Source organism: Strongylocentrotus purpuratus, unplaced genomic scaffold (genome assembly GCF_000002235.5).
Source record: "Strongylocentrotus purpuratus isolate Spur 01 unplaced genomic scaffold, Spur_5.0 spur5_scaffold_9, whole genome shotgun sequence".
NCBI classification, from domain to species: domain Eukaryota; kingdom Metazoa; phylum Echinodermata; class Echinoidea; order Camarodonta; family Strongylocentrotidae; genus Strongylocentrotus; species Strongylocentrotus purpuratus.
This window is the reverse complement of record NW_022145615.1, coordinates 11232468-11252324: the sequence shown is the minus strand read 5'-3', so window position 1 is coordinate 11252324 and position 19857 is coordinate 11232468. Positions and strand designations below refer to the sequence as shown.

Genomic DNA, 19857 nt, shown 5'->3' with positions numbered 1-19857 from the left:
GGCAACTTGGTTTCACTGGGTCACAACATGGCGTATATTAGGGACTTTTAGATTGAGTGGACGAGAACACGACGAACGCCGACTGTTCATGCGTGTCAACGTATTTATCTTGACTGTTGACTACAATTAGAAATCTTTTAGATTGCACTCGACGATATACATGCATGCAGGAAGTAACACTATGAACATCACGGACAAAGAAAGAGGACAAAATATACAGTTCCTCATTCTACCCTCAACAAAAGAACATCCCTTCACTGCTATTAATATGTAAAAATGTATAGAACAGGTGAATATGCATGTGACACCTGTTCTACACATTTTTACATAGCAGGGAAGGGATGTTCCTTTGTCTACCTGAGGAACTGTATATGTTATGCGCACGCGGCATACTAGTACCTTGAGCATGTAAAGGCGCTATATAAATATCAATATGTATGTATGTGTATATTGTACTAGATTTAGGAAAATCGAGGTTGACGCATTCTCGATCGCCGACTGAGACGACGTAACGCATGCGCTGTGCCTTAAAATGACGTCACACGTTGCAGTCAAAACTGTTGACGTGCAAATCTAAAAGTCCCTATTCTTTTGTTTAGTGGTTGCCCAACAAAGCAGTAGTCGCCATATTGTGTCTAACTCAAACCGGGTTGATCAAACTCTGTGTATAGATAGCTCAGGACAGATAGTTTGCTCGGTGACTTGAATCATATCTCGCAGACTGGATCAATTAAAGTGGAGAAAAGGGAGATTGTTCTCAACCCTCAGGCCTTCCGCATGGAACTGGTCCAGTCGGTTGTACAATCTACACTCTACCTGTTGGATGCACTGCTCGTCGCCATGAAGTCGTCTAACATACTTATGCCGATGATATACAACTCTATGTAACATGTGATTCGAAAGGGCTTGCAGCCTAGATGGTGCACTGGAGACCCTAACCTCTTCTGTGGCAGACATGTAAAGCGCCTGGATGACCCGTTACATGCTGAAGTTGAATGAAGATAAAACGGAATTTCTTGTTATTGGTTCTGTCATAATCTTCGTTCTCATGGAAATGTTACTCTTACATAGGTTCGATAACCTTTATACTTAAAAAAATGTAAGTCTATTTAACAGTGTTCTTGTCCAACATCTATTGCCAATGTACATGGGAAGCGCGGCAACATAGATTATAAGATTGAGCCGATCGACGTCATGACCCAAACCTCTACTAAAATACCTGCATTGGTTTCCAAAAAAGAGAAAGAATTCTCGTCAAAATCCTACTGTTTGTTTTTAAAGACTTCCATAATCAAATGCCCAGTATATATTAAAGATAGTCTTACATTTCACAACCTATCCCGTCCTAATCTTCACTCTTCTAGCGACCCTTTTCTTCTTACCATTCCACAGACTCGTAGCCAAGCTGGTGATCGCATATTTACTGTAACTGCATCCAAAGAATGGAGCCACATCCCATCCTTCACGCAAATAAGTTAATTCCACAGAACAATTCAAGAAACTCCTAAAAAACATACCTCTTCCCCAAGTAGTTGCACCCCTTTTCATATAATTCCTTTTAATTTGTACTTGTTTTAAATAAATTAAATATTATGAATAACGTATTTTGTAAACATTGTATTCGGAGCGAACTATGTACTAGTTATCATCTTATTATTATTGTTATTTTAATTATTAATATAAATATCATTATTATTATTTATATTTTCATTATTTTTATTTATGTTATAATGAATATTATTATAATCATTTGTATGAATATTATTATCATAATTAAAATTATCATAATTAATATTATCATCATTATTGATATCATTCCGTCGATGTGACTAGGTATTTATATCAACATACGGCTCCATGACATGTGATCACATGACAACCCGATCGAGAACTCATCCCAAAGTTAATTTTAACATAAATATTCCTAGCTTGTTATGTTCATCAGATATCACCAATCTGTTTGTCTTTGCTTTACTAGCAAGTCATTCACAGGTTCAGATTGCCCTTTAAAGATAAAAGTGAGTTCTGGTCATCCGAATGCATTGTGAAAGAAAAGGTGTGGAATGGATCAGAAAAAGTTGATCATGTAGCATACAAGTACTGGTGTGTACTTCAAAGTTCTGGAGTCATCAAAAGCATAATAAATTAGGCACAGTCTCGGTAAAGTAACAAAGAGTGTACACAGAAAGATGTATATGGGACTACACAAATGGTGTCGGGGCTACTATGCTCATTACTCAGCCAGTATACATTTTCTATCAAAATTGTTTGGCAAATGACATTTATTTGTAATCTTGAACATTCAGTGTAAGTTTCGTTTGATTCTGTGAGAATTCATTTTCTTTTTTTTAACCAGAACTCACTTTTATCTCTACCAAAATATTAGACACGAGAACATTTCACATGTGGGTAATAATGCCGTAAGAATTTGATTCAATCAGAAATGTGAATAACACACTGCAGCTGCTAAGTGCATTACAATGAGGATTGGGCTGCTATTGTAACCCGCCTTTACCAATATTATATTGGCATTGTATCTGCGTTTTCTCTTTCATGTGATTGATGTATACAGTTTTGGTTGAATAGTATTATGCAGTCAAAGCAAATACAACGCCCCCCTAAAATTATTTTGTTCATCTCTCTCTCTCTCTCTCTCTCCATCTCTCTCTCTCTCTTTTTCCACACTCCCAATATTAGGGACTTTTAGATTTCCGCGGACTGATACTTGTGACGTCTATTCAAGGCAGTGCATTAAAAGGACGTCGATTGTAGCAATTCCCATTGTCTTCGTGCGAATCTAAAAGTCCCTATTAGTGTTGTGTGCACGCACTCATGAACCATCTAGTGCACCAGACTAGGATCAATTTCGCTTTAGGATAATACATGTATACAAACCGTTGTGAAGACCCACGTCATTCTTAGTGCTTGAAAAATGGCGTCAAATACTGATAGGAAGCTTGGTCGTGGTATGAGACTGTGGATAATATTAAGCGCCTTCGTTGTGTTCTGGCCAAATTACGTACGATGCCGTAAGTGTAAATTCTAGCTAGATTGTGTTCCTACTTTTATTTTATGCTCATTTTTAATATATTCAGAGGGTGAATATGTTTTAATCTACAAGCCCATTACAATGTACTACATGAGTTCTCGTACGAGTGGTATACCCAAACAAAAATGGATTAAAATCAGCTATACCACTTCCGTATGAAGGCTTATGATGTTAATTTCCTTTGGGTATAGAAGCGGTAGGCCTTATATTTAATCGCTTAAAAAATAATTTACTAAATACAAAATACATTATGTATATATATATATATATATATATATATATTATTTTTAGTTCCTTGTTTCCTCTTCTTATTCTGCTCCTTCTAATTACCATTATCATTATCATCATTATAATTTTTATAATATATGCTCCATGTATTGAAAGTCCAAAGCTTCTCAAATGGTAATTTTTACCTTTACGTCTATAAATTATCCTCATTGAAAATTAAAGGTTTTTTTAATTGAATTAAAAAGTCTTTTCAATCATAGCTTGGTGCAGGATACATGTACTCCAACTGGTACGTCATATTTTCAAGAAAATGGCTGCGTCCATGTCATGCTAAAAGCCATAACATCATGCCAAGAAATCTACATTCATATATCTCTTGTACACGTTCGTAAGATTTAATGTACATCAAACGGCAGGAATTAATATCTTTTTACAGAATACGAATCAGTTGTTAACAGTACAACGAATACGTTTTTACTGGCTGCCTGCCGTACACTCTGTCACGTTGACGATCAGCCATTCATGATGTCTTTCGCCTTGTTTGTTGTTACGGTAGACAACCAGTGAAAACGAATACGTTTGATAAAAGTATGGAAATGCAAGCATTACTGTAAACAAACATAACTTTGTTATTCCTGGGTTAAGTAAACATCCTCTGTCTATTTGTCTTGTATGATGCTCATGTACGTCATTAGGATTGATTAAAATACCTGAAGGCAAGAAGGTGCTTAAATTATGAACGCATTCATATATCATCATAACACGACTAAACTCAAACCGTTCGTTTAAGTTAAGGGTTACAACAACCAAATTATCGAGAGTTTAATTGGAGACATGCCCTCTTTGTTTACGTGGCACCGTTGTCACGGTGGATAGGTCGTGCACGAGCGATGAGGGACAATTCGTACTTCGTACGTACTTGCCATTTGTATATGGCAAATAGGTCATAAAACAGTTTCGTTTAATATGCATATTTACTTTATTTTCTCGGCAATTTGTTTTTCTTTCAGGTTATGCGCTCCTATGTGACTAAGCACCCTTCAAACAATTTATTCACCTTGAATTTGTCTACGTAGCGAAGTCAATATTTAGCTACCCCCCCCCCCCCATGACGTAGTTACTCAATGTCGATATGATTTCACCCATCAATTTAGAGGACAATATGAAAATTCGATTAATGATTCACAACTGAGGAATAATGAATACAATAATGAGAAGAAAAAAGTGATCTCATAACAACAATGATAATGATAATAACAGTAATGATAAAAACTAGTTTATAAAGTTTATGATGACTAAACTGTATGAGATGACCTTAAGTGACTAACTCAGCTGATTTGCGACATCTTGTCGAATCGCAGATTCTTCGTAGACCTATGTGGCAGACAGGGTAGATAGTGGACTCAGAAGAATGTGCTTCCACAAGGGAGTGTCCTTGCCCCTCTATTGTTTAATATCTACACCAATGACCAACCCATTTACCCAGGCACCAGAAGTTTCATCTATGCTGATGACTCGTGTATTGCATCTCAGAAGCATAATTTTAAGCAGGAGTTTCCCTTAGCACTGCCCTGGTCAGTCTCATCCCTTTCTATGCCAACAATCATTTCAGAGCTAACCAGGACTAAACGTCTGTCATTTGAAGAACAGGGAAGCTAACCACCAACTACGGATTAGGTGTTATGGGAAATGATTGCAACACCACCAAGCAAGTCTATTTAGGGGTCACGCTTGACCGGTCCCTCACATACAAGTATCACATCACCAAGACTAACAAGACAGGCGAAGGTAGGTTCAAGGAATAGTATCATCGGGAAGCTGACCAATACAAAAGTAGGGTGCTGATGATAAGACAGTCCGCTCTACAGCCCTGGCTTTGTGTTTCTCTACATCAGAGTATACTTGACCGTCAGAAGTAGTTCAGTTCCTGCCAACAAGATCAACCGTGCGTTGAATGCTTTCCTGACGGGTATCACTGGTTGCATGAAACCCACGAAGGTTTAGTACCTTTGATTGCTGAGTGATAGTCTCTCTGAGAGTCTCATATTTCGGAACAGCTTTCTGCTTTCTGTTGAGACACTGAACAAGAGCCCTGACAACCAGTGAATGTCCCTGTGGAACAACCATCTTGCCCAAGCACAACAAACAGTGTCCTTCCGCCCTAAGAAAACCACCCCCTGCATCCATCGGGGCATGGCCTAATTCATGGTCATGTCTCAACCGTTTACGAGCTGCTGTCGGTCGTTGCAAAACCAAACTAGTGAATTGGAGATATAGTGAGAACTATGACACCATTTACCTATGTGAAGAGGAGCAGACTGTGTAACATCTCCTAGCCTATCCACAACTACTAGGCCCTTGCACCTATGCAGATCCAGAACCATTGACCCCACCTGCGCGATACAATGTATCCAACAATGGATTGAGACAATCCACCTAAGAGTGAACCTTGTGGTGGAGTGACTCGAGAAGAAGAAATAATTTGAACACATACATTATTACAGTATTTTAGTGCATTTTTAATCGTAACAGCGGAGAAGTAAACAAAATCGTTTTTCTTCTTACTATAACCATTGATCTCAGTTACTTCTGTTCTTTGTTGTCGTCTATATAAATGTTCTTGATGTTTTTGATGGTTTGACGTAGTAATTATCGATGCATTTTTGTTCGATTTCTATCTTTTTTGGATCAGAATTCGAGGGGGATGTACGCCTTGGCGATGGCGCCCAGAATGGGCGAGGGCGGGTCGAGATATACCACGATAACCAGTGGGGTACTATCTGTGATGACACATGGGACATCTCCGATGCACAAGTTGTCTGTCGACAGCTAGGTTTAGGAACCATCAACGCTCGCGGGTATACAGCTATCAGTCCTGGGTCAGGTCCTATCCATCTTGACGGGACCTACTGCGTCGGGACCGAATATCGTCTTGATTCTTGCTCTCATGAATGGGGACAAAATAATTGTGGTCACAGCGAAGATGCGGCTGTAGAATGTGGTAAGCTAAAAACATTTAAAGGGATAGTTGAGTTCTTGTTTAGGACCGCAAATGCCTTAGAAGTGCATTTTCATTGCTCTTATTCTTATTTTAGACATTACTAGTGCTCTTCTAGGACCTAAAATTGCCTTAAAGTAATTTTATACCCCAAGCTGTTTGAAATTTAGCGTTGTCTCCAAATAGGCGTACAATTGCAAGGCTACATGGTCACAGGTAGGAAGGCACGGCTACTGGCACAGTAATGAAAAATGGCCCAACCTATTTTCGAATGCAATATATCCTACAACGATACCTTTCTTTACTCTCCCTACATAAATAAAAACAGAAGGTTTCGTACATGTAGGGTTACTGCGGTTATTCATATAATGAATTTACAATTACGCAATTGTTATGATATTGCACAAAAGATCAAGCTGATAGCAGTTTTCGTCGTCCATCTCTTTCTTCTATATTTTGTCCGATACGAAATGACCGCATGTTTCATTGATAAATATTACGCAGTTATAACTTCAAGTTTCAAGTTTCAAGTTTATTTATTTCACTTTATCAAAAATAACATAATTGAACATATTGAACAATGGTAATTATTATAACTAAACATACATTATTGAAAACATAATGTACATGATAATAGTTATAACAGAGAATACAATCATATAAATCAATCAATAAAGTGGGGGATCTACTTGTTTTATGTAGGTCCCGGTTCATAGGTTTGTGTATAAATAAGGGTATTTGATTTTTTTTTTTTGATTTTGATTTATTTACCAACAGCGATACATTTTCATACATTTTATACAATAATTACATTTACAGGAAGAGAAACTATTGGTTGGTAAAAAGGGGCCAGATAATAGCACATGTCTATTAAGATATTTACAAAAGCTTATGGCTTCCTTTTAATTCTTTCCAATAATTAAAGATTGATTCTTGTTATGACTCTTATAGCCGTAAGGATGGGATATGACATTTAGTAAAAAGGTTTGATGACTTGCACGAACTATATTCTCACATCGGGATAGCAGTTAATGCATAATAGTCTAAACGTACTTTTAACAACTGAATCATTTTTGTTCTTTGCAAATTTTGTGTTTTTTGTGTTTTTCGTAACTCCTCAATAAAAGGTGGGCTAGATTAATTAGTGCCTTTGTTATTAGAATAAATTAAATGTATGCTTTATATGTCACCTCCTCAAGAAACAAAAATCGGGACAAATCAATGTTCACATACTTCAACAATTAGAAGAGTTGGTGAGGGTGTGAGTAATTTAGTTGTAAACATGTATATGTAAAAAACTATGCACCCTCGTTAATTTCTTATTCTTTTATAATTGCGTTGAAGACCCCGATGAAGGGGATGTCCGCCTTGTTGATGGATCTACTCCAAACCAAGGCCGGGTTGAGATCTACCACAATTACCAGTGGGGGACAGTCTGTGATGACAGATGGGGTGACTCTGATGCAAGGGTAGTTTGTCGACAGCTTGGATACTCAGGTGATGTTGGTGAAGCCAGGAGTGGTGGTACATACGGAAGAGGATATTACCCGACATATCTTGACGAGGTCGGCTGTTCGGGATATGAAAGTAGATTGGAGTACTGTACTCACGACGGATGGGGCATTGAAGACTGTTCTCACAGCGAAGATGCAGGAGTTTACTGCTATGACAATAATGGTAAGTCGCAAACAATACAAAGCAGGCATTGAGGAGGCGAGTTGGTATATAATAGTCGGTAAAGCATCTGCCTGTCGGACGAACATGTCCAAAGATCGTTGCTTCAAACTCAACGCGTGGGGCCTGTCTTGTGTGCTAATTTGCCCCTCCCTTTTATCATATATACACGCTTTGTTATAGGGTTAGGATTAACCCACACGAAAAGGCCAATAAATAGCCAAAATCGGCATTGGCTGGAATAAAACGTAAAATCTCGTCTTGTAAACGGCTGGTTCAAATTATTGAATATATTAGAAATCATTATATTTATGGATGTTTCAGCCGTCTTTAAACCGATTTGGATGAATCAAAGATGATTAACACAACAGTCTATTAGGGAAAATGAGTATGGTAAAACCGGTCACTCCAAGATTTTTTACTATTTTGAGGCACTTCTTGATCATTTTGAAGCGCGATTTTTTTTAGGGCTTCAATATTACACCATTTCACAGACACTGATTCTTGTTATGACTCTTATACCTGTGAGAATGAGATTTGACATTTGGTAAAAGGTTTGATTTCTTGCACGAACTATGTTCTCACATCGGGATTGCAGTAAATGCATAATAGTCGAAATGTACTGTTAACAACTGAATGATTTAATTTGATGTTTTTCGTAACTCCTCAATAAAAGGTGAGCTGGTTGAATTAGGCCCTTTGTGAAAAAAAAAAATATATAAGCTTTTTATGTCGCCTCCTCAAGAAACAAAAATCGGAACTATTCAATGTTCACATTCTTCAACAATTACAAAAGTTGGTAAGGGTGTGAATAATTTAGTTGTAAACATATATATTGAAAAACTATTCCCTTTCGTTAATCTCCCATTCTTTTATAATTCCATTCAAGACCCCGATGAAGGAAATGTCCGACTTGCTGGTGGATCCACTCCAAACCAAGGCCGGGTTGAGATCTACCACAATTCCCTGTGGGGGACAGTCTGTGATGACAGATGGGGTGACTCTGACGCGAGGGTAGTTTGTCGACAGCTTGGATACTCAGGTGATGTTGGTGAAGCCAGGACTGGTGGTACATACGGACAAGGATCTGAACCGACATATCTTGACGAGGTCGGCTGTTCGGGATATGAAAGTAGATTGGAGTACTGTACTCACGACGGATGGGGCATTGAAGACTGTTCTCACAGCGAAGATGCAGGAGTTTACTGCTATGACAATAATGGTAAGTCGCAAACAATACAAAGCAGGCATTGAGGAGGCGAGTTGGTATATAATAGTCAGTAAAGCATCTGCCTTTCGGACCAACATGTCCAAAGATCGTGGCTTCAAACCCAACCCGTGGGGATGACTAAAGATTGTCTTGTGCGCTAATGAGCCCCTCCTCTGTTTCATAGCTACACGCTATGTTATAGTGGAAAACACACCTACCCTCGGATAGGAAGTAAAAAGTAGGCCTCGTGTAGAGGAATGTCACCATCGTTTCACGTTAAGAACCCAAAGCACTCTTCGAAAAGGAGTAGGGGGAACCCTGGTGTACTATTTGTTGACCCCAATCAGTTATATCGGGAGGAGAGACTTGAGGGTAATTGAATTGAATTGAATTATTTTCTTTTGCAAAACATGCACGTAATGCAAAACATACAAATCCAATCACATTTTAGCGATACAACATAGGCCTATACAAAATCTTTATTAACAAAATTGAACGAGCTCACAATATAATAATGACAGCAATTTTAGAATCAACTTACAATGATTCAGGTTGATTTTGTTTTCCCAGGTACAGGTTACTCCAAATGATAATTTTTCTTGCATTACCTGTCATAATCTTACCACTTCTGATGATGATTTTGTGTTTATGTTTTGATCCTGCAGACAATGATTTGGAAGGAGACGTCCGCATGGTTGATGGGTTCAGTTCAGATGAAGGCAGGGTTGAGATCTTCCATGAAGGTCAATGGGGGACAGTATGTCATGACAGTTGGGATGACTCTGACGCGAGGGTAGTTTGTCGACAGCTTGGATACTCAGGTGATGTTGGTATAGCCACGAGTGGTAGTACATACGGAGGAGGATCTGACCCGATATTCCTTGATGATGTCACCTGTTCGGGATATGAAGCACGGTTGGAGTACTGTAGTCATCAAGAATGGGGCTCAAACTACTGTGGCCATTCTGAAGATGCCGGAGTGCAATGTCGTAAGTCTGTCAAGAGCGTTAACTACATACAATAGCTGGAAGTGTAAATCCATACATGTTTTTTTTTAAATCGCCATTATCTGATGATTCTCATTTTTCATGGTAAGAGTTGCGGGTGCAGATCTAATTATTTCAAAAGCCATTTTGTTTTCGATTTTTCTTGACAACAGCCTCAGTATTTCTGGCATATATTGTACCAGATGGCGCTATTTTGTAACACATATTCGTTGTTGCATTGGAGATGAGCTGTTTCGTGATGGTTCAGGTAGATTACGCATTAGAACCTGCCTTTCAGGATTCCCCAGCAGTGTTTGATCAGATTCAAGTCTAGAGAGGTGGGTGTCCATTCCTCCTTTTTAAGAATCCTGGACGTTGGTCGACATTCGGCACTCTACTGCTTAGTCACTAGAGAAGTATGACCAGGTGCACCATCGTGAACCAACACCATTTCAGGCTGCTTGTTAACCATTTCCTTGGTGTAACGGGTTCTGATTAATTGCTTTCTACCCAGGATATGGAGCAATGTCTGCTGCAAGATGTTGTTTACGAATTGAACTGTGCATTAATTGTGATACCTTGACGTAGAAAGCGCCATTGAGAGAGATGGGAAACAGGTGCAGAGGACATTCATTAGATAATAGGCTACCCATCCTCCCAGTCTGATAGTGTGATTGTAACATGTATGTACTCGCAAAGGCCAAGCTCGTGTCTTTCTGCAAATTGGTGAATCGTGGAAGTTTCAAACGTTTGTAGAACCGGATACACCGTACCTTGGCTTTCAAAACATTTCCAAGATTTGTCATTGTCTGCTGTAGGCCTGGTACCTTTTGACCTTAGCCTTGCAGATCAGTTTGTTGGCCATGGAACTCCGCTCTGATCTGGGCTTGTCATCAAGAGAATCACCATGCTTGTGTCGCTGCCTCCATTTCCCAACCTATCGTACACTTCTGCTCAGATATTTGGCCTTCTCCTGACTGTTTTTGTTTTCTTCAGTTTCTCGTAATGCAATAGCTAGAGCACTAACTTGAGAATCTGAAGTAGATCACCCTTTCCAAATTCGCTCTTAGCCATGGTGTAAAACATCAAAACAAGAAGAATTCGTAGTAACTGAGCAGCACTCTATTCAGGCAAGAAATTACTAGGATGGAGACAGGCAGATATATCGTATAAACAACCTCAAATTATTTTTTCGACCACGTATGACACTCTTTTTGTGTTGCAATTTCTACACAAATATAAATCTTATTGGGGAGGATGAACTTTTGAATTTCTGTGTATATTAAAATGAGAATGCCATCTATACTAAAATGAGGAAATTCATATTTGTATGTTCTTTTCTTTATAATCCATTTTTTGTGCTGCAGGTTCACCCGCTACCTCTTCAGGTGTCGTGGGCATCATGTCTTTTGTTGGTGTGTCTTTGTCCTTGCTGACACTGTTTGCTCTCGTAGCTGTATGTTACACCTGCAGCCAGCGTAAGCCGGCCGTCATTCCTACGCAATCGGATCAGGTCCCTCTCATCACCTCTGAGTTGATATCCTGCCGCTAATAACACCTCTGCGGCTCCCACTTCAAATGGCATGATATCCGTGCCGACTTAGCCACCGATGCCGCGACAACCACCGAATCCCTATCCTCCAGCAACTGAAACCGACTCCCTACCGCAACAACCACCGAATCCCTATCCTCCAGCATCTCAAACCGACTCCCTACCAAGTCCTCCCTCATATTACGCCTTACAGGGTGGACAATCCGATCCTCTGCCACCACCGAATTAACACAGCATAATTATGTAAGACCTAATAAAAGGAATAAGATGGAGCGTATAGAATCACCCCAGACGTGCGCCGCGATATGTTCGAGGATTATTCTTTTTCCCGCCGCGAGCTTTCATGAATCATGGCGTAGAATCTTAAGAGGCAATCCAACCTTCGTATTGACATCTTTTGTATACAAGCAGAAAATAGGATAAAGAAATTGACAAACGTTTGCAAAAAATGGGAACAATGATAAGAAAGTTCGGAGTTTTTTAATATGACATCACTAAGTCTATATAAATTTCAAATTGGCAGTTTGGTCAGTGCACTGTGACGTCGTCGCGGATAACTCTCTCGTTTGCCGCGTACAAAAATATCATTAATTTCAGTTTTTCTCCCAAGTGCCTTCTTACTTTGGGCACTACAGAAAATAGTATGATAGAATATTATTATAAGTCCTCCATAGAGAAAAAAAAACACACTTTTGATTCATGCATTTTTGAAACATTAAAATTTTAAACACTGATATTTATGTTGGAATAGATTGGAAAGTTGCCCGCGCCACTACGTCACAGAGAGCACCACAATTATCCGGCCTTTCTTATGTTTAGGTATCCCTCAAAGAGGTATAAAATGAGCAATAACGCAGATACTTGAAACGATTCTTGTTAATAAGCCTAAAGTCTATTAGTTGAGTAATTTTTCAAAGAGTGGCTTCAATCTATATATCTTTTGGAGGAACGGGGGGGGGGGGATTATCCACAAACAATCTATTCCTGGAGTATCCCTACCGCACTGATGCAATTGATCTGAGAATGTTATCATATAACGAAGTATACAATTCAAATTAACTTTACATTGGCAGTCAAATGACGAGTCTGCGTTCGTCATTTCCTTTGCCTTGGAACTATTTTCAACTGCTAAAGCATAAAATGTCATTCTTAATCTGTAAAAAAAAAAATATTACTAACAATCAAAGGAAAAAACAAAACGAAGCGAAAACAAAAATGTTGATACATGGGCAACGATATAAAATAACTGAAATATGAACTCTCTCTTTTTTTTAATACACTTGCAACAAAAAGGGTTAGTTTCTTAGACGTTTTAAGCTACAATAAGTGGAATAATGGGAATTCAAAGATGAATCTTGAACATATTACTGTCGTAATGAAGTAATTTGTGTCAGCTCTTCAATATTGAATAATGTTATTGGCTTGAAATGCTACATTATCTCTTTTCATATGAACATAATTCGTAGGATATACTGCTGCTTTGGCTTGGTTCATCATGATCATGTTACTATTAGAATAGATGGACAGACTCATGTTTAAGTATGAGAGGTGATGGTATACGTTACATAATGAGTTTAATGTGTAATTCAATCAAGAAATCGATACTTTTATTGTATTCAGTGATGTATAATAAGTCTAGAAAATCTACAATATGACGTACGACGATAGCGTGTGCGTGATGTGTTTGAGTGTGTGTGTGTGTGTGTTACGAATCTCACCGACCATGATTGTCTTAAGATGTATATAACAATATGTGTGGTTCTAATACATGCCTCATTTGAACAGAGTGATTAATAAAAATATAAATTGTCATCTTTTTTTTACTATCATAAGAATTATTATACTAATCATAATTTCATATAGCAGCTGATGATTCATAACGTTAAATTTACATAAAGTTTCATGAAGTTATTTACTCAAAGAATAAACCATCTCAGTGTTCTAGTTTTGCTACCACTAATTAAAAATGCACCCCCCCCGCGCTTTATTCAATTATTCTTAATTAAAGATGTATTTATAGAACACAAAGATGTTTAATGAACATACAAACAATAAAAAGTCGTATGCTTAATCCAACCAATGGATAAATCAGGAAAACAAATATGTATATACTTTTCTTTTATATTTCGAAGGTGGATTATAAGTGGAAAAACATTGGTTATGATACCTCGATGATTGATTTTCTCATATGGAAAAAAAAGGTATGGAGAGTATTTGCGATATTCTGCAGAATCTGCATTTGAACCTAAATATGAAATTGGAGACGGAGGTACATAATAAATAACTGACACTGTTCAACATTTGTATCTTGTCTGCTACTATCCACGCCACTCCAAAATAAATATACCATATTATCTGGCTAGAAGAATTTGTACAATTCAATGGAACGAGGAAGTGAGAGATGAAAGAAAATCTAAAGAATTGGAATCCATGCTTATGCTTCGGAAATATCCGGAAAATCGCATTAAAGTAGATATACAAAAGAGGACGTAAAATGGAGGACAAAAATAAAGGCAAAACAAAAAAAGAAAATTGAAAAGAAGATATGCTGTTTGTAATTACTATCTTCATACGATCCCAATAATGTAAATATTTCAAATACTATCGATCAACAGTGTAAAATCTTGTTTAACAGTAATGAGAAGTAAGAACAAAAAATTCGAATGATGCGATTACTGTATGCATTTTTAACAATAAGTTCGAATTAAAAGATAACTTTTTATGCTCATCCAGAAATTAAATTGTAATAGTAGAATCTAGAGTTTGATGTGATGCCTTTTTATAATGTGGGAAAATAAAATAAAACGAAACATAAGATATACCAAAGAAAATTATTTCATAATTTTTTGGCAGCCAGAGCTGAACAAGTGTTATGTCAACATAGTGAATGATTAGTTACTGTATGGATATGTATGCCTAATATATGTATGATATTAATATATGTATCATATAAGTAGTTTTGCTGATTCAAAGGGAGAACTAACCCCAAAGAATGAGTGTAGATATTCTGTGAAACGAGATGAATTCCTGCCTTTTGATGTACATTAAACCTTACGCACATGTACAAGAGATATATAAATGAGACCAGGCGCGTACGCAGAATTTTAAATCGGGCCGAAAATTTCGCAACGACTCAGCCGGCCGCTGAATGAGCGGGGGGGGGGGGGGAGGGGGAGGGGAGGGGGGGGGGGTAAGAGGACACTTTTTTGGTCTCGAAATTCGAAAAATTGACATTTTTCTCCGTTGGGGGGGGGGGGGTAAGGTCATCTTTTTTAGGTCAGCCATGGGAATATTTTTTTTGATTTGTTTATAATTAAAAAAATAAACAAACAAACAAAACAAGGGGGAGGGGTTTGGGTTTTTTAGGGGGGTTCGCACACATAAAAAACCAAAGGGGGGGGGTTCATCCCCCCCCCCTGCGTACGTGCCTGAATGAGATATCTTGGCATTATATTATGCCTGACATGGGCGCAGCCATTTACTTGAAAATGTGACGTACCAGTTGGAGTTGTACATGTATCATGCACCAAGCTTAAATTGAAAGAATTTTTAATTCATTTACAAAACCTTTACTTTTCAACGAGGGAAAACCATAGCCGAGAAAGTAAAAATTAATTTGATGAAAATATATTTTAAGGTAACAATAAATTGTAAATCATTTATTTGAAAAATCAATTTCATTTATGCGAAACCTTCTCCTCAGAACAACACCAACTTATTTATAAAATTTGTGTTCTGGCAATTGGAGTACAAAGGGTAATAGCAGGTGAATGAAATGCTTCAAAACCACAAACACATGGAAGGGAAGCATGCATAATATAAATACATTTTGTTTATAAAATACTCCGCATAGTACGTCATACAATCAAGAAAATAGCAATGCCCATGTCTTGCTGAGAAACTGTACTTTATTCTTACTTCATGCCTTTCTCATACACTTTGGTGGGGAATCTTGTAGATTGATTGGCAAAAATGCAATAAATCTCTCAAAACAACCAAATTGTTCTGTGTGTTTATTTCTCCTTTAACAAAATACACATTATAATTAAATGAAAATGGAGATGAAGGTTGACCTTACATGATTTTGACTATGATGTAATCTATGCCAAAATACGCCATTTTACGCAATGCGCCCGTACGCATTATTTGTGTATAGTTTAGTGCACTAATTTGTATGTTTTAATTTTTTAATTCACTATCTGATCAAATAAACTGAAACCGGTAATGGAGATAAATTAAACTTCCAATGTATTTTATATCAATTGTTAAGAGTATGTATATATATATATATATATATATATATATATATATCTCAAAAATTTTATATACAGTGCGTCCCAGAAAAAACAAAACCGAGAATCATCGATGTTTTATCATAATTTAATCACAATTATAATTAATAAATGACACATATTTTTAAGCTTAGATCCCCTCTTTTTATTTAATGCTACTCGTATAATGCATATTTCACGCATGACTGATTAAAATTAATTTGAGGAGAGGGAACAAGGGAACCAAAATGTCATTTGGCGGACGGTATCTGAATTAAAAAAAAAGAAAACCACATTTCTAGAAAGTTCAATTTCTGCCATTTCATATGACACCTCAATCAGGAAAAAAGAGGTAGGAGTAACAAAGTTCTGTGTGCCTAAAGTAGTGCTTTCATTTCCATAATTTCATTAAAACGAATTCATTTTCACTGGCTGCCCGCCGTAACAACAATCAGACTTAATAAAAGACTTAACTCCGTTTCGTTGACAATCAGCCATAGCCGTAAGACTTTATGCATGGCTTTGCCACTAAATCATGACTGCACGAAGCAGGGGCCAGGGTAGGGAGCAGCCCCCATAAATAAAATAAAAAAACACAAAGAAAATGCAATAAATTATCAATAATTCATTGCATTTCCCCCGATCCCCAACAGAAAAAAAATCCTCTGCGTGACCATGCCTTGAACCATAAGGATGGCCGTACAGTATTTCACTCATGGCTTTATAATTGAACGAGCAGAATTTTAATTATAGCTTGAAGTTACAAAATGACTAGGAAAAATATCCCTAATTTATTCCCATGCTATTTTCATCCTAATTTTCGCCAAAATCAATCAAATTACTTTTTTAATTGTAAGTGTGTCATTTTACCGTACTGAAAGACGGAAGGATTTACTAGGGACACAATTAAATATTCCATTAATCAAAATTGCAATCTTTTGCTAGTGACTGAATGGTGACGTAACATCTTTAATAAGAAGGGGGGGGGGGGGGTAAGAGGACACTTTCTTTTTCTTTTTTTGGTCTCGAAATTTAAAAATTTGACATTTTGCTCCGTTGGGGGGGGGGGGGTAAAGTCAGTTTTTTTAGGTCAGCCATGGGAATATACATATTTTTTTTTATAAATGAAAACAAAACAAAACAAAAAAATCCTAGGGGGGGGTTCAGGGGGTGATGGGGGGTTTACATACAGAAAAGTACCAAAGGGGGGGGGGGTTAAACCCCCCAAACCCCCAAACCCCCCCCCCCCCTAGTACGCGCCTGTGATTATCCCTACCTTGGAGATCATGGTTTGTAAACCTAATACTCCCATGTTTGTTTGGTTATGAAAATACATCTTCATAAACGAAATTATCGCGTCACAGAAACACGTGAAGCGTTAGTGATAGTTTTAGTCAAAATATCTGCGTGAAATTCACATGAATATTACGAGGCTGACTTGAGATGAATCATGTTCTTCATTCACGTGAAATTTACGTCAAAGAGCAAATATGTTACTGTTACCCGCGTTCAATCCAATAATTACGCAATTGTTACACAATAAATAAACCAAAATAATGACGTTCTAATCCCGCTTCTTCCATAATTACGTCCAGGCGCGCCGGAAGCAGTTTGGGATTAGAGGGGGTGGGGGTGCAAACATCCCAGAAGAGAAAGCTAGTTGCAACTGAACCAGTTAATGCCAACTGGTAACCCTGGAAATTGAAAAGGGCTAAATGATCCAGTTGATCCAGGCCAGTTAGAATTCAATTCTAGCTGAGCCATTAGAACCATTTGGTAAAACTTCCAACCAGTTGAACGGCAACAACACTTCTATACTGGTACGTCTGTATTTCCAATGTAAAGGCATTGGTAATAAGTAGACTTACATAATCTAATTAGTCGAAATTTATTCATATACTTGTATTTTATTGATATAATTTTAGTTCATAGTTAATGTTTCCCTTATTCAGGTGTGATGGAATAAGCTTAATTCTAGCTTAAACACGTTGTTGCAATTCAATGATGAAACAAAGGAGACATCCGGTTAACTCATGTTGGTTCCTTTATTGTGACGCTGTCGTGGATTTCATTCATTTTTTTTTCCATTCATTCATTTTGGTTTTGTCAAAATTCCATGTTAAAACAGTTAGGAGACTGATACAAACAAAGATTACAAAGCTCAAAGAAATAAGGAGAAATTAAAAATACATGTACATCAATATAGAAACGGTTACAAATTAGTTCAAGGAATTAATTAACAATAATAATAATGGAACCTTCAATATATTGCACATCAGACATAAAATAAATCGAATTTATATACATGGATGATTTGGGGAAAAAAGAAGATAACAAAGAGATAAAGGACAAATTATTTCATTTCCTTTTCTCGTAACATTTAGATTTTGAACATTTACATTTTAAACACAAATCATTAGAAAGTGAAATGAGATTCAACAACTGTGTGGGATAATTCCTGCAAAAATACAACAAATGAAAACACTAAATACATGTTCTTGCAATACGTTTAACACTTAGGAATCCAATTTCCACATATACTCAAGTTCCATTCTTGTGTTAGTAAATCTAAACTTTATAGTTAAAATAATATGCCAACTTTCGATAAACCACAAATTTTTAAAGAAGCATAAATGCATAACCATAGACAAAAGAATGATCAATAACACAAACAAGAAACTTTCTCAAGCCCTAAAACGAGACTAACTAACTTATCACCTTATCTCTAAAACGATATTCATCCGCGCATTAAATCGTGCGTGAAGAGGTTCTCGTAACTAAGATACTGTACCTTCACGCGTACATACGCAAGTAAACATAGTTTGGTCTTAACTTATTCGAAGTCTACCATCAATTTTAAACTACTTTATCTTTTCACAAAGGAAAAGGACTTCAAAAGACCGTCTAAACTATCAATCAAACTTTCAACGAATCCATGTTCGCTATTCGTTTCACGTCACTACACACATTCATATAGGCTATCGCTTCCATATAGTGTGACTGTAATCTCTATAACTTGCAACTACTTTCAGTGGCATTTTACAGCACTCTATTATAAGACATATAACTCAATGAATAAAACATACCTTAAGGATTATCTAATATGTTCCCATCTCAACATAGAAATGCTGGAACTGCAAGCAAACTGCTAAACTGTTGGCGACTGTCGTCGCTGTTGGCGACTTTCGTCGCTGTAAGCGAACTGCTATTACGTAGATAACAACTATCGTCTTCCCCTTCTTCTCCGAACTATTTCTTCTAGTCTCGTCACAAGTCTTTATCATAACTTTCAGAACAAGAAAAGAGTCATTCCATGACACATGTTTAATCAAATGTAATTTATACGAAGTAGCGAAATGTCCTAATAACTGGTAATTTATATTTGTAGTATTTTCGAAATGAATTGCATATAACTAAATCATAATTAATTAAAAAATATGCTGTAAATTAAGATAAATTGTTTAATACAATCAATCCATCAAAATCGTCTATTAATCTCGGAGTCGGAGTGGATGACAAACTTACCATGAAGCAACATGTTCAGAAATCATGCAGAGCCGCTTCGTTTGGAATTTACCGGATCGGAAAACTCCGAAAGTACCTAGACCAAAGTTCTACTGGGCGCCTAATAAATGCATTTGTGACATCACACATTGATTACTGTAATAGCCTGTTGATAAATCTACCCAGCTCACATCTGACCAAACTCCAACACATCCAGAACACTGCAGCCCGTCTCCTCACACGCACAAGAAAGTACGAACACATAACACCTATTCTTCGTTCTCTTCACTGGCTCCCCATTCCACAGCGCATCCAATTCAAGGTACTGCTTCTCACCTACAAGGCCCGTAATGGACTTGCTCCAGTATACATCAATGGACTCATT

The 19857-nt window shown here is 37.3% G+C and overlaps 1 protein-coding gene across 1 annotated transcript; it reads left to right on the top strand.

The window, feature by feature from the left end:
* The first annotated feature begins 2906 nt into the window (after window positions 1-2906).
* On the top strand, window positions 2907-14518 carry LOC576930 (scavenger receptor cysteine-rich domain-containing group B protein). The gene is made up of 6 exons (XM_777193.5): window positions 2907-3029; window positions 5970-6278; window positions 7620-7952; window positions 8839-9171; window positions 9825-10148; window positions 11513-14518. The coding sequence occupies exons 1-6, from the start codon at window positions 2933-2935 to the stop codon at window positions 11695-11697; spliced, it is 1581 nt and encodes a 526-aa protein (XP_782286.3). The 5' UTR covers window positions 2907-2932; the 3' UTR covers window positions 11698-14518.
* The last annotated feature ends 5339 nt before the right edge of the window (window positions 14519-19857 follow it).

Coding starts and splice junctions, on each gene's coding strand:
- LOC576930 (XM_777193.5), top strand. CDS start 2,933: ATGGCGTCAAATACTGATAGGAAGCTTGGTCGTGGTATGAGACTGTGG. Junction 3,030..5,969: donor GCCAAATTACGTACGATGCC/GTAAGTGTAAAT, acceptor TTTTTGGATCAG/AATTCGAGGGGGATGTACGC. Junction 7,953..8,838: donor TTACTGCTATGACAATAATG/GTAAGTCGCAAA, acceptor ATTCCATTCAAG/ACCCCGATGAAGGAAATGTC.